Below are 24,795 nucleotides of genomic sequence, written 5' to 3'. Positions count from 1 at the left end.
CCCAGGAGTTGAACCTGCACTTCTTAGGTCTCCTGTATTGGTAGGTGGATTCTTTACCACTGACACTACCGGTCAGAGTCTTAACCACTGGGCCACCTGGGACACACTGTCCCCCTGCGCATTTCTAATGAAATAAGAAACTTCTGTTACTTTGCAGCTTTCTCCTGCTCCCTCCAGACATTCTGCCTGCTGGTTTGGGTGGTTGTACAAGGAATGCAACAAGTCGAGGGGTTTTCTTGTCTGAAACAAACATTCTTTCTGTTGTTCTCATTACAAACTCTAGCTGAGGCCAGCTACTTGGAATATTGGGAATATTCTGTAGTCCATTTGGGCCCTAATACAAAGTTAGGCCTAAATAAACCAAACACTCTTTATATTCGAGACTTGGCTTTGAGAGGATGAGACTCATGGTCAGACCTCAGTGTGCTGCAGAGTCTAGAAATTATCAGCACTTCCAAAGAAGTTGGCTTGGACCTGGAATTGGATACTTGCTTGTAGTTTTTTTTTTGAACATGTCTCACCCCTGCTGGAATGGGTGTGCCTGTGATGGCTGGCCTCAGGAGTGCCAGGCTGGCAGGGTTCTGAGCTCAGCCTTGGGTTGGTCTGGGTGTGAAAAGAACATGTGAGTGAAATTCTGAGACCTCTCCTCCAGGTGCCTGCGGATAGGGAGGCACCTTGATCCCAGCCTAGAAGTGGATTTATATAGAAAGAGTGTGGGAAAGGCTACATGAAAGCAAAAGCAGGACTTCACAGGAGAGGAAAATGCAGATCAGCTCCTGGCAGGTAGTAGCTGTCTGTAATACTTCTCTATCTGCCGCCCAAATAATTACCGTCCAAGGGAGAAATTCCAAATGTTATTGGTGAACAGGAATTTTATATTTTCCATGAGTCATTCATATTAAATAAACTTTGACTCTCTTCCCAGCATATGCTTTACTTTATGACAGTGGGCTGCAGACTATAAGCCTTCGTTAGGGTGACTATTTATATGCATCATGCCAAACTATTTTGATATTAATCTTGAATTTTATGTTACAGTAAGAGATTTTTCATGACTGTTATATAAGGCTTATGCAAATGCTTTATAAACATCATCTCTTTTATTTTCGCAGCAACTCCATCCGATCATTAACCTCGTTTTCAGATAAAGAATTTGAGACAGAGATTGAGTAACTTGCCAGGTTATACAGCTGGGAGAGGGGAGAGCTGGAAGCTTTCAGAATCTCTATACCATTAATTTGTAATAATTTGTATCTGTAACCCTAACAAGTTTGTTTCCCAGATGGTTGTATTTTTTTTTTAAATGAGGGAACCAAGATCCAGAATGAATATGTTACTCAGTATCATTTTGAGCTTCTCATCTTTATAAAGCTGTAGTTAATCCTCTGTCCCAGTGCTTAGGAATGGTCTCCTACCTTGCTTTTTTGCAGTATTTGCTACCTAGTGTTAAAATAGTGGATTCGTCTCCTAAAGTTTTAGAATTCTTCAGTTTTATACATAGACCATCTTAAATTTATGATGTTGAATATGTATGTCCCTTTGATGGAAGAGTGAAGCATTCTTCGTTTTATATGCTTATATTTAAAACTAATTTCATATAGACATGTGTTTATGACAGAACCTTAAAGTATTATGAATGACACTGTATCTTGGAAGGGTATCTGTGTATGAACTTGTTTATGTAACTCAGTGTAGTGGATGGCTTGAAAAGCGTTTACTATACTTACACAGACATTTAAACATAGTGTTTACTGGGACTTAATTGTAAATGTATGTAAGAAACACATTGCCAAATTTTTGTAATTCACCTGTGACCCAAAACAACGTTCATGAGCCTTTTCTTTGAATGACTTTAATAACATCTTATTTATTTATTTATTTTTAGAATTGAAGTATAGTTAATTTATGGTGTTGTATTATCTTAGGTGTACAGCAAAGTGATTTGATCATATATATATATATATATATATATATATATATATATATGTATAGTATATAGGGCTTCCCAGGTGAGTGAGTGGTAAAGAGTCTGCCTGCCAATGCAGGAGATGCAGGAGACATAGGTTTGATCCCTGGGTTGGGAAGATACCCTTGAGGAGGAAATGGCAACCCATTCCAGTATTCTTGCCTGAAAATCCCATGGACAGAGGAGCCTGGTGGACTACAGTTCATTGGGTTGCAAAGAGTCAGACACAGCTGAATGCGCGCACACACACACACACACGTGTATATATATACTGTATACATATATATATATACACATACACATGTAATATGTATATATACACTTTTTCAGATTCTTTTCCACTATAGATTATTAAAAGATATTGAATATAGTTCCCTGTGTTACACAGTAGATCCTTGCTGTTTATTTTATTAATCCTATACTCCTAAATTGTCCCTTCCCCTCCTTTCCCCTTTGGTAACCATAAATTTGTTCTCTGTGTCTGTGAGTCTGTTTATGTTTTGTAAATAAATTCATTTGTATCACTTTTTTAGAGTCCACATATAAGCAATATCATATGATATTTGTCTTTGTCTGACTTACTTCACTTAGTACATGAATCTCTCGGTCCATCCTTGTTGCTGCAAATGATATTATTTCATTCGTTTTAAGGCTAAATAATATTCCACTGTGTGTGTGTGTGTGTGTGTGTGTGTGTGTGTATCACATCTTCTGTATCCATTCACCTGTTGATGGATACTTAGGTTGCTTCCACATCTTGGCTATGGTAAATATTGTTGCTGTGAACACTGGAGTGCATGTATCCTTTTGAATTAGAGTTTTTCTCTGATATATGTCCGAGAGTGGCACTGCTGGATCATATGGCAACTCTATTTTTAATTTTTTGAGAGATTTCCACGCTGTCCTGCATAGTGGCTGCACACATTTGCCTTGCACCAGCAGTGTAGGAGGGTTCCCTACTCTCTACACCCTCTTCGGTATTTAGTATTTGCAGACGCTTTGATGATGGCCATTTTGATTGGTGGGAGGTGGTGCCTCACTGTAGTTTTGACTTGCATTTCTCTAATAATTTGTGATGTAGCTATCATTCTTAAGCTTTGTTGCTAGGTATTTCCTCACAAATTTTTCCTAACCATTTCACCTATGGTATTCCTTCCCTTTTATTTTCAAGAATCAAGAAGATATGTAAGATATAAAACATACACGTGAATATTTATCCTTATTCATTACATAGCCCACAGGGAAATTTGTCATTGCGGTGCTGGTGGGATATGTAAATGTATATTTGTATTTATGCATGTCCATACATGTATATGCACCTGAGCCTTGTAATAATGGCAGTTTAGACTTTTGATGTGAATGCGAACATGAACATTAATGACCTTTCACCCTTGTTGTCAGCAGGCACAAATGCAAATAACTGTTTCACTTCCTTTGTAAATATTGATCAAATATCTCAGTACATGCCAAGCACTCTGCTTGTTACTCTGAATAGGTGAGAACTGAGTGAATGTTACTTTGTAGATCCATGGAACCTGATCTTAGGATCATACACCTGGAAAGGTCTTTTCAGTAACTTTTTGCCTGTTAACCATCAAAAGTGTTGATGTTTCAGTTTGAGCCTTACTTCTTTGTACAGTTACATCTATTTTTTCTTTCCTTTAAAATTTTTTTGTCTGTTTTACATTGGAGTATAGGTGATTTACAGTGTTTTTAGTTTTTTCTCATTATAATCTTTTTCGTCTCCTTCTCTCCATGTCTTTTTACTAGCCAGTCATCAAGTTATCAGTCACTGGTTCAGTGTATTAGTTGATTCTGTTTCTTTGTTAAAGGTACGCCATGTGCTCTCAGGCACAGCATCTGCTGCTGAAGCCAAAGAAGTGCTTTTCAAAAGAAAAGACTTTATGACTGTGTGGGTCCCAAGTTACTCTTTTAATTTGAATGCCTTTTAAAATTTTACCCTGTGTCTTCACTGTATTCTGCATCAGTGCCTAAAGTATAGAAAGTCCTCAACAGTGGTTATGAAATTAACAGGAAACTAAATGCGATGTAATTTCTGGCCCGTGCGCCTCTCATTTCTTCCCACCTTCTCCTTCCGTTCGTTTTATAGTCGTCTGCTCCGTCTGCCTTTCCTGTGTGCGTGCTTTGATTACCTGTTTTCTGTCTTCTGCTTCCATGACTCCAGACACCACTGTGTTTTAGTCTTACCACGTTGCCTTGTCAGGTCACCCCTTCCAGCCTTTACTGCTAACCTCTGTTTTTTAATGGAATTTACCAAGCCTTGAAAGTTTCCCTTTTCCCCTTTTGCATGTAATTTTCTTTGACCTTGACCTTCCCTTGACCTTTTTGTCAAGTGAAGCATCTTCTTTTCTCATTTGATTCTCCAGCCCACCTCCAGGGCTGCTGGGTTGCCCTCTGGGGTTCCTGAGTTCCATGTGAGTGTTTGCTGGAGCTGCCCATTTGGAGAGGGAAGCAGTGAGACAGAGAGGATGATGAAGCCTGGCTCATGCCTGCTACTTGCTCCTCTCCTTCAGGAAGATGTGGGCAGTGCTCAGTGGCAGCACTGTGTGAGATTGGAGAAGGCAGCTGGGGGAAGGAAGACGAGTTTGATTCCACCGCGGCCACTGTGCCCGGGGACAGCTGTCATCAGCTACTCATCAGTGGGCTGGAGAGCACTCTCCTTGTCTTTACTACTGGTCAGAACCAATCTGATTTATTTAAAAAAAAAAAAAAAAGCTGTTGGCCTGTAAATACTTTGATGAGATTACAGGTTTTTGTTAAAAGTTAGAAAGGATTATGGTGATGACAGCTGTCAGGGAGCTTTGATATGCTGGCAAAGCTGTAATACCTTGGGTTTTTCTTAAGATTTTTTACTGGAGTATAGTTGATTTACAATGTTGTGTTCAATTCGGGTGTGTAGCAAAGTGAATCAGTTATGTATATATGTATAGTCACACTTTTTTAGATTCTTTTCCCTTATAGGTCATTACAGAATATTGAGTAGAGTTCTCTGTGGTGTACAGTAGGTCCTTATTATTATTGACAATTATTTATTTTATATATAGTACTATGTATAGGTCAGTCCCAATCTTTCAATTTATCCTTCCTCTCACTTGCCCCTGGTAACCATTAATTTGTTTTCTACACTTATAGCTCTGTTTTGTAAATTCATTTGTACCCTTTTTAAAGATTCCACATGTAAGCAGTATCGTAATGAAATTTGTCTTCTTCTGGCTCACTTCACTCAGTGTGACAATCTCTAGGTCCATCCCTGTTGCTGCAGATGGCATTATTTTGTCCTTTTTTGTGGCTGAGTAATGTTCCATTGTGTACCGCATCTATATCTGTTCCTCTGTTGATGGACATTTAGGTTGCTCCCATGTTTGTCTGTTGTAAACAGTGCTTCAGTGAGCATCAGGGTACATGTATCTTTTTGAATTATGATTTTATCAGGATATATGCCTGGAAGTGAGATTGCTGGATCATATGGTAGCTCTAAGTTTCGTTTTTGAAGGAACCTCCATACCTGCTGTAACAATTTACATCCCACCAATAGTGTGGGAGGGTTCACTTTTCTCTCTACATTCTCCAGCATTTATTGTTTGTAGATTTTTTTTTTTTTGAAGATGGCCATTCTGACAGTGTGAGGTCATACTCATTGTAGTTTTGATTTGCTCTTCTCTAATAATTAGTGAAGTTGGGCATCTTTGCATGTGCTTTTTAGCAGTCTGTATGTCTTCTTTGGAGAAGTGTCTATTTAGATATTCCATCCATTTTTTGATGCTTTTTTGATATTAAGCTTCATGAGCTGTTTATATATTTTGGAGATTAATCCCTTTTCAGTCACTTCATTTGCAAATATTTAGTTCCATTCTGAGAGTTGTTGTTTTATTTATTAATACCTTGGATATTTGAGTTTTTAGTTCCCAAGTGTAATGTCTGTTTTAGGCCAAGTCCAATCTATATCTGTAATTCTAAATTAATTTCAAGTCAAATCAACCTAGGTATACTATTCTATCCTCAACTAGTCTATGCAAGGCACTGTGAAAGCTATTGGAAAGAAAGACACCAAAAAAACCCCAAACCAAAGCTAACCTACTATTTTTCCAGGTAATATGCCTCCATATCTGGGGAGAGATGGAGGAACACAGGTCCACGGTTCTTAATCTGAGGATTATGAGGTGGATGTGTTTGAGAAAAGGTGGTATGGGACATGCATTGTCGAGCATATAACATCTTTAGCCAGGTTTGGTGTAGAAACTACTTTTAATATAGTGACATATGAATGTTCATACTGACCGGGGAAAAAGCAGACTGAAATAACCTGATGTCAGGTCAGGCATTCAGATGTTTGATTTTGGGAATTGTGAATGGGAGCATTTGGGTTTGTTTTAAATGTAGCCAAATGTTAAAAGGAATTAATTATGAGTCAAATTCAGAAAAAGGGAATGTCAGAGGGTGTGGAGAGAAGGAACCCTCGTACACTGTTGTTAGGAATCTAAATAGGTGCACCCACTATGGAGAACAGTATGGAGGAGCCTTAAAAAAACTGTGACTAAAATTAGAGCTGCCATATGACCCATCAGTCTCACTCCTGGGCATATGTCTAGAAAAGACGAAACTCTAATTCAGAAAAGACGCATGGACCCCAGTGTTCATAGCAACACAGTTTATGATGGCTGACACCTGGAAGGAGCCCTAGTGCCCGTTGACAGGTGAATGGATAAAGGAGACATGGTTCATATGTAGAGTGGGATATCACTCAGCCATGAAATATGCCGTATGATGCCGTCTGCAGCACCGTGGCTAGACCCAGAGATTATCATACTAAGTGAAGCAAGTCAGTCGGAGAAAGACCACTATCATCTAATACCACTTATATATGGGGTCCAAAATATGCAAATGAACTTATTTACAAAACAGAAAAAAATTCACAGACATAGAAACCAACTTTATAGTTATCAAAGGAGATGGTGGTGGTAGGGGAGATACATTAGGAGTTTGGGGTTAACAGATACACATTGCTGTATATAAATTAGATGAGCAACAAGGGCCTACTGTATAGAACAGGGAACTATAGTCAATATCTGGTAATAACCTATAATGGAAGATAATCTGAAAAAGAATGTATATACACACACATACATGCACATAACTGAATGGATTTGCTGTATGGTTGAAGCAAACACAGCAGTACAAGTGAACTATAACACAATAGAAAAAAAATGATGGAAAAAGAATATGTAAGTTCAAAGCATTTGAACATTTTTAATTAAAGGAAATATCACTATGGGATATTTTTTTTCTAGTTTGAAGTTCTGGATGGGACTTTATCTTGCTCACTGTTGACTCTTGGGCAGCTAGAATTTCACCTGCCGTGTATTTGATGAATAAATATTTGGCAGATGAGTCATTAATGAATAGGAAGGGAAGAACTTCCCCCTCAGAGGGGACTTGGGCCTGAGGAGGGGATGAATTTGGTTTATGTGGGTGATACTGAGGGATCTATTTTGATTTAGGTGAATACTCTCCAGTAAATTATGGGTTGGTGAGGTGAGGCTCATTATGAAGAGTTATGTGTCTATGGCTTCCATGCTTGTTCAGCTGAGGAATTTGGACTTGATTTGATGACTTACTCTTCAGTGTGGATGGGAAAGACCTAAGATAATCAAAGTCACTTGAAAAATAAAAAGTAGAAAAAAATGATGGTGTTCAGAATGGATTATGGTTATGTGTGTGTCCCTATTAGGGGTGCTCAGTATACAGCCATCAAATTCAAGGCCATGTTGAAGAAGCAGAGATTAGTCTGAAGTGTGAAGAAAATGCAGACATTGGTCTGTTGTATTCGGAAAGTGACAGGGAAGAAGTTAAAGAAAAATTTCAAAATTCTAATACTTGGTGATGAGAAATAGTGATCCCTTTGGCTGGAAGAGGGAAATTTGGAAAGAAGTTGCAGAGGTTGTAAAAATCCTATGACTTGACATTTGGATCGGTAAAGAGCCTCTTGATGAAAGTGAAAGAGGAGAGTGAAAAAGTTGGCTTAAAGCTCAACACTCAGAAAACTAAGATCATGGCATCCGGTCCCATCACTTCATGGGAAATAGATGGGGAAATAGTGTCAGACTTTATTTTAGGGGGCTCCAGAATCACTGCAGATGGTGACTGCAGCCATGAAATTAAAAGACGTTTACTCCTTGGAAGAAAAGTTATGACCAACCTAGATAGCATATTCAAAAGCAGAGGCATTACTTTGCGAACCAAGGTCCGTCTAGTCAAGGCTATGGTTTTTCCTGTGGTCACGTATGGATGTGAGAGTTGGACTGTGAAGAAAGCTGAGTGCCAAAGAATTGATGCTGTTGACCTGTGGTGTTGGAGAAGACTCTTGAGAGTCCCTTGGACTGCAAGGAGATCCAACCAGTCCATTCTAAAGGAGATCAGTCCTGGGTGTTCATTGGAAGGACTGATGCTAAAGCTGAAACTCCAGTACTTTGGCCACTTCATGCAAAGAGTTGACTCATTGGAAAAGACCCTGATGCTGGGAGGGATTGGGGGCAGGAGCAGAAGGGGATGACAGAGGATGAGATAGCTGGATGGCATCACTGACTTGATGCCCATGAGTTTGTGTGAACTCTGGGAGTTGGTGATGGACAGGGAGGCCTGGCGTGCTGCATTTCATGGCGTCGCAGAGAGTCAGACACGACTGAGCAACTGAACTGATAGTCTTTAAATTTATTTATACGATGTGTGTTGTATGTCATGCGTGTGCTCATAGGTGTAGTTTTTCTGATTATTTAGTCCCGAGTTTTTAAGGACAGTGTGACAAGAAACAGAAAATTCTGCATGACTGGAGTATACGTGGTCCATGTGCTGTTTCCAAGTTCCTTTTGTACAAGGTTTATTTAAATTTATTTTAAAAAAGTAAAAAAATGTTGAGTAGCATTAATTCCCCCATGCACCTTTCATTATGCATTAGCAATTAACTCTCCTTCTCTTGGGTTGATGAATGTGAACTTGATCAATTATCTGATCGTAAATAGCAGCGCAGAGTGAAGACTATCGCTGAAGTAACATTCTTACTTCATTTCTCTACGTTTGTCAGGTGCTTCTCAGAGGGGCGTGTTAGTCTGCAGAATATGACTTGCTCTTTTGGCTTCTGGCTTTGAGGCCAAACTATTTTAAGTTTCTTAAATAGAGGAGTGTTGAAAAAAAATGCTCTGGTGTTTCAAACTCTCTGGACATAGCCTTCTAGCCTCTAGGAGAAGGAAGGAGTGAGGCCTGGTCTTTTTTCCTCTAGCAGGCTCGAGCTCTGACTTTTGTGTTTTTGGACAGTGTTTCTAACTCTTGGCAGGGCTGACCTGCATTTTTCTCCCCTCTCAGCACTTCCCATCACAAAAGTGCCTCTCGGCTACTCTGATTCTTGAGCCTTCTGAACAGCTGTGTATAGATGGAAGGGCCAGCCTTGGCTGCCCTGGTTCTTTGAGCTCTAGAGAAAATCCAGAAAGGTGTGTCTGCTTGCTGGGGCTGCCATACTCAAGGACCACAGACTGGGGGTCTAAGCAACAGAAATTTCTTTTCTCATAGTTCTTGGGGCTGGGGGTCTGGGACAGCGTGTTGGCTTGCTGGGGTCTCCTGAGAGCCCCTCCTCTGGGCTTGCAGACGGCTGTCTTCTCCCTCCGTTTTCACGTTGTCTTCCTTCTGTGCGTCTGTGGCTTGACCTCTGCTTATAAGGATACCAGTCTTATTGGATTAGGACCCGCCCTCATGACCTTGTTTTAACTTACCCACCTCTTTTAAAGACTTTAGTTACCAAAACTGTCACATTCTGGGATACTGGGGTTTAGGACTTCAACATATGAATTTTGGGGAACACATAACAGACAAACAGGACATTCAGAAGTTTGAAGCTGAGTGAGGAGACGTAAGGGTTTCCCAGATGGCTCAGTGTAAAAGAATCATCTGCTAATGTAGGAGATGCAGGAGACTCAGGTTCGATCCCTGGGTCGGGAAGATATCCCGGAGGAGGAAATGGTAACCCACTCCAGTATTCTTGCCTAGAGAATCTCAAGGACAGAGGAGCCCAGGGGGCTACAGTTCTTAGGGTTACAACGAGTTGGATATGACTGATCAACTGAGCATGCACACAAGGAGAAATAAAAGCCAAGAAGGGAAACAGAGGGAACAGAAATCCTCATTTTTGTAAGGAGTAATGAAGCGTAGTGTATGTGGTGTGTTATAATAAGCAGGGTACATGTAGATATCATTTGTGTTCTCCCAGTGAGACAGACTGGGATGTGGGACCCTTTGTTGCAATGCTTGTACCTGGACAAACGTCTCTTTGAGACAAAGAAACATTGTATTTGTCTTTGTCAAATACACGGAAACTGTTGTTGTTCAGTCACTCAGTCGTGTCCAACTGTTTGTGACACCCGGGACTGCAGCACGCCAGGCTTCCCTGTCCTTCACTGTCTCCAGGAGTTTGCTCAAACTCCTGTCCATCAGCCAGTGATGCCGTCCAACCATCTCGTCCTCTGTTGTCCCCTTCTCCTCCTGCCTTCAATCTTCAGGGTCTTTTGCAATGAGTCGGCTCTGTATTAGGTGGCCAAAGTATTGGAGCTTCAGCTCAAAGAAACTGTAAGGGACTAAAAATAACTGCATGCATGCTCAGTTGGTGCAAATCATGGCCAACAAGATACAGAAAGACCAAAAAAATCCAACTGCCACTTCTGAAGAGCCAGGAAGCAAAAGCACGTGCCCCTCTGCACACATGGCACCAAAAGGGTGGGCAGACCACCTAAGCCACCCCTCCAACCCAACCTCTGTGTCCGCCCCTACCCTCACCCTGTGTAAGGAGCCAGCTCTCCCCCCACCTTGGGCAGTGAGCTGGGGAACTTGTTATTTGTTCTTGCTCCCCCAAACTACAGCAGGGGCCCCAGTAAAGCCTTGCCCAAATTTCTTTTCTGGCCTTAGTCAATTTCTTTTAATTAAGGAAGGCCAAGAGACCTGGCCTGTATCACCATGCTAGTACGTGGGCAGAGATACTGTCCTGACCTCAGAGGCAGTGTCGAGACTCAGAGAAGGTTCCTGGACTGCCCTGGGTCTCAGAACTCAGGAGTGACTGGACTGTGACTTGAATCCAGTTCTTTAGACACTGGCTGGTACACTTGTCACCGTTCCATACAGGGAGGCCAAAAAAAAAAAAAAAAAAAAAAGGAAGTTCCCTTGGGTCCCTTGGCCTTTTTGGTACGGTGTTTAGTTTTGGAACCTCTGTGGATTAGAGTCATGATCTCCTGGCCAGCCAGGCCCGTTCTTGTTAGTTTTACCATTTGTGGTGCAGAAAATAAACACAGTTTCACCTCTTTTAAGAAATAAAGATATTAAGTCACATTTTTTGGAAGTCGTGGTTTTATCATGGAAATTTCAAGCACAGAAAAGGTAGGGGGTACAGTGTTCGTGCGTTCTTGTGCAGACTCAAACGTTTTCAAGATTTTGCTAGTCTCCTCATCTCTCCCTTCCTCTTCCTTCAAGCAAATCTAAGATAGATTACTCTTACTCCTTTCGGTATGCAACGTAAACAATAAAGACATTTTCTTACATAACCCTAATGCCACTCCAAGTTTCCCGATTGCTTAAAAAATGTCCTTTTTCAGTTGGCTTGTTTACATCAGAATTCAAACAATCATGTGTCCAACATAGTAACATTTGCTGATACATTTTCTTGCCTTTATTTCTTGTCTGTTGTACTTTGAGGTACTTTGTTTCCAGGTCTCCACAGAGAGAGAGAATGCAATGATTTCATTTTGATGTATAATTTTGATGTGATCCTCATTTGGAGTTTTAGTGTTTCTCTGGACAATGCATATACTGCCCTTAAACACAAAAGAAAACAAATTTTGCCTTACTTTTGATTAAGTGATTTCCTTGGTCTTCAAGAATCATCCAAACAATTTCTTTCTATGTACCAGTCAGCACCATATTATTTTTAAAAGGCTAAAACTTGTCAAGAACAATCTCAAGAATACCTGAACATAAGAAGCGTGAAAGATACAGTGCATCTTTACAAATTGCACTGGCATATGTGACGACTGCTTAACCAGTGTTTTTTCATTACTGCTTACTCCTTACGTTTTGTCCACATGGAACTTTATTTTTTTTCAGCTGTACCTCTTGAATACCAAGCTGCTAAGACAAGTTGGTAAACACTCTTGTCAAACATTATTTTTATAGGCAACAGGAATGCTATTAATGTGAGCTAGCAAGAATTCTGTGTGCAACTGTGTGTCGACAGCTTTTCAGATTTGAATGTCTGTATTTTGCTAACATTTTTTTCTCTTCCAATAGGTATAAATGACCAAGGATTGTATAGAGTTGTGGGGGTGAGTTCAAAGGTCCAGAGACTTCTGAGTATGTTGATGGGTATGCCTCTTTTCTAATCATTTTCCATGCGTTATTTGTTGATGTTCGTTGACTTTACGACTTCATGTTTCGTAGTAACATAACTCAGAAATCCATTCTGTTCTGCTGCCTCCAGGAGTTTTCTCCTGAGCAGAGACTTGGCTCAGAAAAGTCGATTAGTGTTTGCTCAGGCCTCTCTTACTAAGAAAGGGAGGAAGGAAAGGAGACAGCTCACGGGTGAATGTCTTCTGCTTGCTTCTCCCAGGGAAGGAAAAGCCAGGCTTCTCATTCCCCTGGCTTCCAAATTGCCTGCGCAGTCTTGACAGTACATTTGGTTGGACAAGACCGCTGGGACCCGTTCGTTCTTCTGGAGCTCCCCAGCTGTCACTCGGCAGCGAGGGTCTGATTCTCAGGGATTCATTGGTATTCACACTAGCTTGTTTGTATCAGGCTCTTCTCCAGAACCATGCCTTCTCCATCTGTGCTGATAACACAGTGTTCTTTGGCATCGCAGACAAGAGGAAGCCAGAAAGTGAATTCATTTCGTTACCCCAGACATTATGCGAATGACAAAGTGCTTTTACATTGCACTCTGCTGTCAGCTCGGTGCCACCTGTAAAAGGCCTCACTACTTCCTGCACCCCGGCCCTAAGCAGGCTACCTCCTGGGGGGGTGACGAGAACTCATCAGGCTTGAGGGCCCATGTGTCAAACCGACCTGTCATTATGACCTTGCTAAATATTAATTAATTTGCTGTCTCACTTTAGTCAATATTAACAATACCCTCAGGCGTTCTATCAATGCATTTAAACCTGTCTGCCTCTTAAAGTGTTGTTGCAAAGGCTCACTCTGAGGAAGCATGAACCGAGCTGCATAAAATCAGCTGGGGTGTTCAGACAGCATTGCTTGTTTGGCTGTGTTTGAATCCAGGATTTAATAAGCAACAACCCTTTTTTTAGATATTAACCGCAGGAAAAATGGCTCGTCATCACTTGGAAGAGCCTTATTAGAATACATTCGCTTTTCATGAGCTGTTTTCATTTTCTGCCTCTCTGGTTTAACTTGGGTGTGCAGTTTTGGCAGTCAGATTTTCCTTTTTACCATTAGTGGGCTCCAAATTAAATAGACTCAGGTTGCCAGTGGTTCAGTAGCAGCTGGCAGAGTTTAATGGGACAACAGCATCTGCTTTTAGTTAATTTTAAAATTAGAAACACTTCTCTCATTTCCAAGATGGTGTTATAGTGATTAGAACTGGAAGACTTTGTTGGTATCAGAAAGGGAGATTTGGCTGAAAGGCCCACTTGGCAGTGAATGGGTCATAAGGATCCTAGGGTTATTATTATCTTCTCGTTCATGTTCAAGGGCAGTTCGAACAAGTGGGTGTCCCTGTGGTTACCCCGAGGTGTTAAGCTGCCTCCAAATTTGTTCTTAATCTCATAAAAGCCCACATGATCATCGGCATCCCTAGACCCGGGTGGTGCTTTGCTGTGCTTGTGGGAAATGCCCCAAGACAGCCCTTAACTTGCAAGGTGTTTAAAATATCTAAACCCTTAAAAATTCATGACCTGGAAAACTGTTTTCACTTTCCGTGAGACTCAGGGTAGAGAAGGCCAGGACACAAGCGTGACACCACCACATTTAAGTTGCTGGCAAAAGAAATGCTGTGTTTTCAGTAATATTATTCTGCCATCAGAGGAAATCAGAAAATTAACACAAGAGAAAGATACTGACTTGTTATTTTTCTTATTAAGTAATGCATTTAAGGGAACAGTACTGGATAAATTTATTTTACATCATCTCTAAATAATTCCTAGTGTGAATTTTAAGTTGGTCAGTCACAAACTTCGGATTTGTATTAGCATTAACATCATTTTTTGTTACTTTATGTTACCAACTCAAACTTCAGTTCTTAGATTCATTCACTGTTTTCAAATGAATTTCAAGACGGCCTTAAGTTGTTTCCTTTCTTCCTGATTCCGCAAGTATGCAAATTGAATTCATTTGTACTTTTTCAGAAAAAGAATTTTGAATAGTTGTGCACATTCTATCCCATAGATGTTTTTTCTTTCCAACTTTTCCCAACCTCTCTACACTTCAAAGTTATAGGTGTTAAAGAGAAAAAATTAAAAAAAAAAAAAAGAGAGAAAAAATAGGGTGAGTCTGCCAGATTTTTAACTTTGTTCTATTGTACCAATCTGTTTTTCCCTCCTATAACTTATTATGTTAATTTTTCCTGTTTGTGATATTAGGTAGTTGTTTTTAAAAAATATGTATCTATTCATTTATTTTTAAAAAACATTTTTTTAAACTTTGAAATAATCTCAAGCCTATAGAAAAATTGCAACTATTGTACAATGGAGTCCCATGATAACCCTTCCTCAGATTTACTAAGTTTTAACATTTTTAGGCAGTTATTTTTTTAAATTTCTGTTCTTCTAGATAATGTTTATTTCCAATTTGATTGTTTTCAAAGTGTTTTTGTTGACAGTGCATTTTTTTTTCTTCGCAGAAATGAAGAATAGTATAACTAAGAATCTGAGAAAAAATTCTAACTTGTTTTATATTTTCTGACAGGAATTTCTGTAGTTTTTTTTCCTTTGGCCTGGCTCTTTGTCGTTCTTAAGAACCAGTCATATATTTTGCTATTATTTGTCTATTATTGCCATTTTTACATCAAATATTTTTGTGTTTAAAATATTTTCTGCACTTTTTAAATATTCCTGTGTTACACGTTTGTGATGATTTCTAAGAGAAGGGTGCATGCTTAATGTCTTGCATGTATTTCTCTGCTTGTCTCTCTTGGGTGTGTTTGTACTCTTCACATTCAAGATTGGGAAATATTTCTCTCTTCTTCCTCCTCCTCTTCCTTCCCCTCCTCCTTTTCCTGTGCATCCTCCTCTCCCCATTCCTGTCTGCCCCTCCCCTTCCTTCTCCTCTCTCTTCGCCACCCATGAAATCCTCATGGCAGGATTAGATGGCCCTCTAAACAGACACATTATTTTACTTCTCCAGGTGAGCTGTTGGGGCGGTGGGGAGCTGCCTTCCCCCCTGGTGAGGAGAGTTGTTTGTCTTGGTCATTCTCCATCCCCCGGGCAGAAGGTTGCGGGCTGCGGAGTTCTGCAGCAGCCTCCCAGCGTTCCCTCGGACCATGCTTCTTAAGCTTCCACAAACACGTGCCTCAGGGCCTGCCTTCCCCTTACATGTGTTTTTCTTTTCCTTCTTCTTCCTTCTCTCTTTTTCTAACAGAGGGCACACATAGTCTGTTAGAAGTTGGTTTTTTTTTTTTTTTTTTTAATGAGAAACTTGAGGCAGTTGGGAAGGGCAAGGAGAAACAGCAGATGAGGTGTCTTTGGGTGAGTCATGGTGTTTTAGTAAGTGGGGTGAGAATGTAACAGATGAGCTGCAGTCGCTATTGGGAGGTTGGCACTGAGCTGAGTTCCAGCTGTCCTGTGTGTTTCCTTCTCCACTGTGGAGGGAGAGCGTCAGAGCAGTGCTGGGAAAATTCAGTGGTAGCTTGTGTGTGCGGGTGAATCTTCTGTCGGTTTCTAAATTTAATTTGCAGAAACAGCTGGATGATTTTATTTATTTAAGACACAGAACCACAGAAAGCCAGGAATCAAATGGATTTAGAGTTGTTTTTACCATAAACCTATTATGTTGTTTACTTTGTTTGTAGGACAACTTTTCACATAGATTGAGGGGAAGAGCAACCTAATGGAGCTGAAAAAGATTCTGGTTTTGGATTATAAAGAATGTTCTCAAAACTCATTCAGTCACTGTGTGTCTTCAAGTACTTTAGGACCCAAGTCAGTATCCAGTAAGATGGCAGCACTTCGGGCTGGGCTGAAAGTTTCCAGTTTCAAAAAGAAAAATGACCACTGGTTATGTAATTATGAAACATCTATCCAAATAAAAAGTCAACTCTTTGTGTCTCTGCTCACTAGTGTAGGTTTTAAACTAATCTCTGTGGTGTAATATTCCTTGGCCAGAGAAGAAACAGAATTTCTACCTTATTTATAGTAGAGCATATATTCTAATTAAACCCTCTAAATGCATTTTTAAGTTTGAATCCCAAATAAGTCACCAACAAATTTATCTAGTTGCAGTGTATCCACAGATTGTCAAGAGCTGCTAGGGATGGATGATTGAGTTATTTGAAAACAGTGAAAATTTAATGGAGGAGTAATACCATGGACACCATGTAGTCATTGGTTTCTATTGTGACAGCTCCTTTTTATTCCATAAATGCAAAAGGTGGCTTATTTTCCCATAGAAAGACTATGATTCTCAAAATATAGAATAATCGTCAAAAGCTGAAAGTGAAAGATTTCCTTTAGAAGCCTCCTGGATTTTAAAATGGTGATTTTCTGGTAGCAAGTTGATTGAAAATGTTATCTGACTTGTATGAGATTTAAATAATTGATTTAATGAGAGAGAATATTCAGTTACTGCGGTAATTGGTTGGCAAAGCCTTTAGAGCAGAATTATTTAGTCCTCGTTATAAAGGATTGCACCTTTAATCAGGGTGCTTAATTTGATTTCTTGAATGTATCTGTGGCTTGTCTGACAAGCGCAGTAACAAATGAGTTCTGAATTGTAGGAACCGATCAAAATGTAATCAGTGTCAATTGCCATTGTTGTAGTTTATTGCATCTCGCTGTCAGTTGCTGTAATCAAGAGCTGTTGAAGTGCTTTAAAAAGTCTCTAGACTTTTGAGTAATTGACTTTATATATCTGATGTTATGGCTGTGAAATAACCATCACTTCCTGTTTTACTTCGAAAAATCTGAGGATAGCATTGTGTTGTCACGCGTCCTTTTTCTTTTAAGGGGCATGCGTGACTTAATGCACTGTTCCGTTTGAACAGGATTTTCTTTTTTGAGCTTTAATTTGAAAAGGGTATGCCAACAAAGTGTTTCCTTGCATATTTAGACAAATATAGTACAATGAAAGGAAAAAACCCTGAGACAACTAGTTTTTTGGGGAGTCTTAGTTGAAACATTCTGGAATGAGGGAGAAATAAGTCTCTTTCACAAATCTCTTAGTTTCTCCTTTGCATGGTCAGAGTGTAGAAACTCAAAGCAGTTTCTGTTGATTGACTGATGTCATTCATCATAACCCATTTACTGCTTCTCTCTTTGGGTAGAATGCTTATACTTTTGGTGACTCAGCTGTGGCGATTACCTGCACATTTAGTGATTCATGGAAGTCTGTATACAGCCCTGATTGACTTTGGTGCTCTCAATAGAGCGTTTATGTCACCTCCATTGTGCACAGGAAGGGCTGAAGTTCAGATAGGTTAGAACTGACTTGGAGTGATGAAGCTGGTCAGGTTTGCAGCGGGACTTAAGCCTAGGTGTGTGATCCCTTGATGCACTCTCTTCCCTGCTACTGGGTCACAGCCTTCCAAGGCTCGGAGATGCCACCACACTCGGAATCCTTGCTTTGCCCACCATCCTTTTTTTTTTTTTTAATTTCAGAACTGACTTTCCTTTTCAAAATCAACTGTACATTCCACCCCCTCCTCCTCTCCTGCCCCTTCTTCTTCAGCTCTTCTTGTTCTTTTTTTTAGTGCATGTTTTACGTCTTCTCTAGAGCTTACTAGGTATTTGAAAGGGCATTTGGAAGAAACACATTATTAATTTTAGGACAAAGAATACCAATTTAGCATGAATGTCAGAAATGTTTTATAGCGGCTTCTAATAAATACCTCCTGGATGAGAGTATGAATTGTAATGTTCATAGGAAAGATTACTCATACAAGACTTTATAAGTTTATGTGTCATCATATTTCTGTTTTGGTTGATCATGTATGAGTCTTTGGAGAGAGAGCATGATGAGCGCAAACCTTAGAAGTGTGGGACCAGACTTAGCTTCCTTCTTCTCCACTGAGCTGTTGATCTTCTCATAGTAATTTTAACATTAAGGGTGCTGTTTCCCCTGTCATAACACAGTGTGATAACAGTAAAGCCACCCACAGCAAGTTCAAATACATAGGCACTTCGTGTGTCGCATGCTGTAAGCCATGGCTGCTGAGTAGTATCTTGTAACAGTAGTAGTAATAGCGATCTATGCTTTGCAGTTGTGAATACTGAAATGTTTTGCAGTTGTGAATACTGAAATGCTTTTTTAAGATCTTCCATACTCCTAGCCCAACCCCTACCCTTTTACTTTGATCTCCACTACAGATTTTCTGAAGTGCTAGAAATGTCTGAGAATATAGAACATGGCTTGTAATATGATAAGAAATTGTACGTAATGTTTTTTATAGGAAACCACAGAATTCAATATTTGTGGTTTGGCTGTTTAAGAATCTTAAGCATTGTCAGCCAGTCAAGAGGGCCTCTGAATGGCAGGTTTTAATAATTGTTTCTTCTTTGCTTGCTCACTAGATGTGAAGACCTGCAACGAGGTGGACCTGGAGAATTCCATAGATTGGGAAGTGAAGACAATAACAAGTGCCTTGAAACAGTATTTGAGGTGAGCTTCTCTTGGTAGCGGGGGAAGAGCAGACTGGGTGTCTAATGCACAGCCAATGCTGACTCTGCACGTGCGACTCAAAAGTCAGTTTATGTGAAGGTGTAAACTATGAGGTACCCAATGTGGTGCTCCAGGAGGTGTGGTCCATAGTCAGTGAACATCAGCTGACAGATCAATTGCAACTAAAGGGGACTGGAAGAGACTTGGGTTTTGAAATGCGGATGTGAGTTTTCGAAATTAAATGCTCTGAAACAGTGAGGAAGAAGGCTATTTATTACTTTCATTGAATCTTTTTTGTGTGTTGTAGGCTAAAGTGAAGATATCTTAATTTAAATGTAAACCTTATGAAGTTAAACACTGAAGATAATGACACAAAGATACAGAGCTATTTGAAAAGAAGTTTAATTGATGAGGTGTTTTTTAAAGATGAACTTTCAGTTTCACATATTTGCTATAGAGTTCAAAGAAGGTTCAGCATTTCTATGAGCATTCACCTTTCTTGAAAAAATAAAGGAACTGAATGATCACAAAACTGGAGGTTAGAGGAAGGACGAGTACATGGAGCAAAGGAATGGGAAATAGTCACAGCTGCACTCCTCGGCTGTGGGTCTGCTGGGGACTTTGATTTTTGTCTGGTAGTCAAATGGTACTGCCTCCCCAGTGCAGGTTCTTTTTAACCAACATGCAGGATTATTTTTCAGGGAAATGCTATTTGGGTTCCAACAAGCACATTAGAGTCAACTGTTAGGACATATTTTATATTTTAAAAATTTCAAACAAATAGGCAGGAAGATGAATATGATGACTTCTCATCGCCCCAGTATCCTGCTCCTTCGCTTCTCAACGTTCGACGCTTCTTGTTTCGTCAGTGTCCCTACTGCCACGTTTTGGCGATTATACTTTAGAGATTTTCTAAACCATCATACTGCTGCACTTAGAAATATTTGAGTGTATCTCAGAAAAGATAAGGACGTTAAAAAAGGGACCAAATAGAAAAGACAAACTGTATCATGCCTGTGTGCTCAGTCGTGTCCAACTCTTTGCGACCCCTTGGACTGTAGTCTGCCAGGCTCCTCTGTCCGTGGCATTCTCCAGGGAAGCATCCTGGAGTGGGTTGCCATTTCCCCCTTCAGGGATTTCCAGTAATTCCCAAAACACTGGGACAATGAGAGGGCCTCCCCTGCCCCCAGGAGTCCAAAATGTCTCACGTTGTATGAGAAGCTGACTGATGTAGTGGCTCAATATAATGCGTTGTATATGGGAATCTTGTTATTTTTATTACTGCTTCCCCAGTGTTAACAGTAGTTAAGGGATTTCTGTGGTGGTCTAGTGATCAAAAATCCGCCTTTCAATGCAGGCGACTTGGATTCAATCTCTGGTCAGGGAACTAGGATCCCACATGCTGCAGGGCAACCAAGCCCATGAACAGTGATTACTGAGCCCGTGTGCCACAGGAAATAGCCCATGAGCCACAAGGAAGACCCAGAGCAGCCAAAATTTAAAAAAAAAAAAAAACCCTAAAAAAACCCAATACTTAATTCTTATTTTTTTATGCCGCATTGCTTGGCTAGACATACAGCAGTGATGTGAGTAGCATGAAGATATTTAGATACAAATTCATTTTTATTGGAAATGAAACACTCTCTATGGGATTTCTAAGCGATCTCATACCCCACCAAACCCCTTCCTTGTCGGAACCCTTTAACTTTCATTCCCTGACAGATGGACAGCTTCCTTTATCACTCCTTCCTGTTTGATCCCTCTTTGAAACAAAACCAGAGCTTTGCGTTTTGATTGTGTCTTCTTTTTCTTTATTTAGTCTGGTGTAATTCGTGTTGTTTTTCTTCTTTGAGTATAGGGGATGAAGGGGAGAGAGAGGAAGCAAGAGAACAGCTTTTCTTCACTAGTGCTTTTCCGTTTAGTTCCACTGTCTCCGGCTGTGTGCGTGTGCGTGTGTGTGTGTGTGTTCTGCAGCATCGTACATTGTATGTAAGATAAAACAGTGGCTGCAAGGGCATGGTGGAAGGATGAGACTGGTGTTAAAGGGGATGGACCTGTAATGGGCAGTAAACAGGCCACAGAGATGTAATGCCCAGTATAATAACTGTAGATGATGACAGTGGACTGTAATTAGGTAATGTGATAAATACTGCTACATTGGTTATCACGTCACAATATATAAATGATCAAAATAACACACTGTACGCATTCCATGTATCTAATGTTCCAAGTGAAATTTATTCAGTAAAAAATTAAATGTAGGTGGAGCATAGTCTGTAAATATGTTTTTGCATCTGTTTTGTTAAGCAGTTTTATTGAAGTGTAATTGATGTACAGTAAACTGCATATATTCATAGAATATACTTTGACAAGTTTGATGTGCCTGTACATCTGCGAAGCCATCAGCAAAGTCCGGATGGTGAACGTGCCATCAGGGGTTCCTCAAGCTCCTTTGAATTCCCTCTCTCTCACTTTTCTCTTCTCATTCCCTCATCCCTGGGTAAACACTTGGCTTGCTTTCTGTCACTATACATTAATTGAAATTTCCTGTAATTTCAAATAAATAGAATTATACAGCATGTACTTTTAAAAATCTGGATTCTTGGACTTCCCTGGTGGTCCAGAGGTTAAGACTCAGCTCTTCCAACACAGGGGGCACTGGCTCCATCCTGGTCGGGTAACTAGGATCCCACATGTTGCATGGCCAAAAAAGTAAAAAAAATAAAATAAAATCTGGGTTCTTTCACTTGGTATAATTCGAGATTCACCTGTGTTTTGGCAAGCACTAATTGTCCATTCCTTCTTCTTCTTTTTTTTTTTTAATTTTTATTTTTACTTTATTTTACTTTACAGTACTGTATTGGTTTTGCCATACATTGAAATGAATCCACCACGGGTGTACATGCAATCCCAAACATGAACCCCCCTCCCACCTCCCTCCCCACAACATCCCTCTGGGTCATCCCCATGCACCAGCCCCAGGCTTGCTGTATCCTGCATCGGACATAGACTAGTGATTCGATTTTTACATGATAGTATACAAGTTTCAATGCCATTCTCCCAAATCATCCCACCCTTTCCCTCTCCCTCTGAGTCCAAAAGTCCGCTATACACAACTGTGTCTTTTTTGCTGTCTTGCATACAGGGTCGTCATTGCCATCTTTCTAAATTCCATATATATGTGTTAGTATACTGTATTGGTGTTTTTCTTTCTGGCTTACTTCACTCTGTATAATCGGCTCCAGTTTCATCCATCTCATCAGAACTGATTCAAATGAATTCTTTTTAACCGCTGAGTAATACTCCATTGTGTATATGTACCACAGCTTTCTTATCCATTCATCTGCTGATGGACATCTAGGTTGTTTCCATGTCCTGGCTATTATAAACAGTGCTGCGATGAACATTGGGGTACACGTGTCTCTTTCAATTCTGGTGTCCTCGGTGTGTATGCCCAGCAGTGGGATTGCTGGGTCGTATGGCAGTTCTATTTGCAATTTTTTAAGGAATCTCCACACTGTTCTCCATAGTGGCTGTACTAGTTTGCATTCCCACCAACAGTGTAGGAGGGTTCCCTTTTCTCCACACCCTCTCCAGCATTTATTGCTTGCAGATTTTTGGATCGCAGCCATTCTGACTGGTGTGAAGTGGTACCTCATTGTGGTTTTGATTTGCATTTCTCTAATAATGAGTGATGTTGAGCATCTTTTCATGTGTTTGTTAGCCATCCGTATGTCTTCTTTGGAGAAATGTCTATTTAGTTCTTTGGCCCATTTTTTGATTGGGTCGTTTATTTTTCTGGAATTGAGCTGCAGAAGTTGCTTGTATATCTTTGAGATTAGTTGTTTGTCAGTTGCTTCATTTGCTATTATTTTCTCCCATTCAGAAGGCTGTCTTTTCACCTTGCCTGTATTTTCCTTTGTTGTGCAGAAGCTTTTAATTTTAATCAGATCCCATTTGTTTATTTTTGCTTTTATTTCCAGAATTCTGGGAGGTGGATCATAGAGGATCCTGCTGTGATTTATGTCTGAGAGTGTTTTGCCTATGTTCTCCTCTAGGAGTTTTATAGTTTCTGGTCTTACATTTAAATCTTTAATCCATTTTGAGTTTATTTTCATGTGCGGTGTTAGAAAGTGATCTAGTTTCATCCCAGCACCACTTGTTAAAGAGATTGTCTTTACTCCATTGTATAATCTTGCCTCCTTTGTCAAAGATAAGGTGTCCATATGTGTGTGGATTTATCTCTGGGCTTTCTATTTTGTTCCATTGGTCTATATTTCTGTCTTTGTGCCAGTACCATACTGTCTTGATGACTGTGGCTTTGTAGTAGAGCCTGAAGTCAGGCAAGTTGATTCCTCCAGTTCCATTCTTCTTTCTCAAGATTGCTTTGGCAATTCGAGGTTTTTTGTATTTCCATACAAATCTTGAAATTATTTGTTCTAGTTCTGTGAAAAATATGGCTGGTAGCTTGATAGGGATTGCATTGAATTTGTAAATTGCTTTGGGTAGTATACTCATTTTCACTATATTGATTCTTCCGATCCATGAACATGGTATATTTCTCCATCTATTAGTGTCCTCTTTGATTTCTTTCACCAGTGTTTTATAGTTTTCTATATATAGGTCTTTAGTTTCTTTAGGTAGATATATTCCTAAGTATTGTATTCTTTTCATTGCAATGGTGAATGAAATTGTTTCCTTAATTTCTTTTTCTACTTTCTCATTATTCGTGTATAGGAATGCAAGGGATTTCTGTGTGTTGATTTTATATCCTGCAACTTTACTATATTCATTGATTAGCTCTAGTAATTTTCTGGTGGAGTCTTTAGGGTTTTCTATGTAGAGGATCATGTCATCTGCAGACAGTCTTGATGCTAACTGGTGTTGCTTTTTATGGATATACCACAAATTTCTTCTTTTATCCATTTACCTGTTAATAGATACTTGCATTATTTGTTGCTTTTGGCTGTTATAAATACAGCTACTAAACACCTTTGTGTATACATCTTTTGAGTGAACGTAGGCTTCACTTACCAGGTGGCGCCAGTGGTAAAGAATCCTCCTGCCAGTGCAGGGGATACAAGAAACTGGTGTTTGATCCCTGGGTGGGAAGATCTCCTGGAGAAGAAAATGGCAATTCAGTTCAATAGTCTTGCCTGGAAAACTCCAGGCACAGAGGAGCCTGGCAGGCTACAGTCCATCGGGTCACAAAGAATCAGACACCACTGAGCACTGAGGCTTTCATTTCTCTCGGTGAATCCTAAGAGTATAGTGCCTGGGTCTTACAATAGGTATATATTTAACTTTTGGGGAAATGGACAAGCTTCTTTCCAGAGTGGCTATGTTTTTTTACATTCCCACTTATGGTATACAAGAGTTCCATTTCCTTTATATCCTTGCCAAATCTTGTTATTTTGCATACAGATCCTTAGATAGCTGCTTTGCAAATGTTTTCTTCCTACCTTTGTGGCTTGTCTTTTTATTCCCTTCAAAGTGTCCTTTAAAGAGCATTTAAAATTTTTGATGATGTTGCATTTATTTATTAGTAGTTATGGACTATGCTTATGCAAAGTCACAAAGATTTTGTTTTCTTCCAGAAGTTTTATAGTTTTAAGTTTTACGTGTAGGTCTATGATCTATTTTAAGTTAGTTGTTGTATAAGATATAGAGTATGGATCTGAGTTCACTTTTGAATGTGGATATCCAGTTGCTTCAGTACCATTTGTGGGAAAAAACTATCCTTTCTCTTCTAAATTGTCTACTGAGATGATCTTACAGTTTTTCTTCTTTAGTTTGCTAGAATGGTGGTGGTGATTGTGAGTTGCATAATTTTATTTTAATATTAAGGCAGTTACGTTTCTGTGATGAGCTTTCTTAGCGGTAAAGAATCTTGTCTGCCGATGCGGGAAATGTGGGTTCAGTCCCTGGGTTGGGAAGATCCCCTGAAGGAGGAAACG

General features: G+C 39.8%; 1 protein-coding gene across 2 annotated transcripts in view; it reads left to right on the top strand.

The window, feature by feature from the left end:
* The window catches only part of ARHGAP10 (Rho GTPase activating protein 10), a 373,246-nt gene that overhangs the window by 216,004 nt on the left and 132,447 nt on the right, over positions 1–24,795 (top strand). For both annotated transcript variants that reach the window (XM_069556745.1, XM_069556746.1), the window contains 2 exons: positions 12,305–12,379; positions 18,751–18,838. In XM_069556745.1, coding sequence (XP_069412846.1) covers positions 12,305–12,379; positions 18,751–18,838 — 163 coding nt within the window. The remainder of the gene's footprint in view (positions 1–12,304; positions 12,380–18,750; positions 18,839–24,795) is intronic.

This window comes from Ovis canadensis, chromosome 17 (assembly GCF_042477335.2).
Source record: "Ovis canadensis isolate MfBH-ARS-UI-01 breed Bighorn chromosome 17, ARS-UI_OviCan_v2, whole genome shotgun sequence".
Classification (NCBI taxonomy): Eukaryota; Metazoa; Chordata; class Mammalia; order Artiodactyla; family Bovidae; genus Ovis; species Ovis canadensis.
This window is presented reverse-complemented; position numbering and strand designations above follow the sequence as displayed.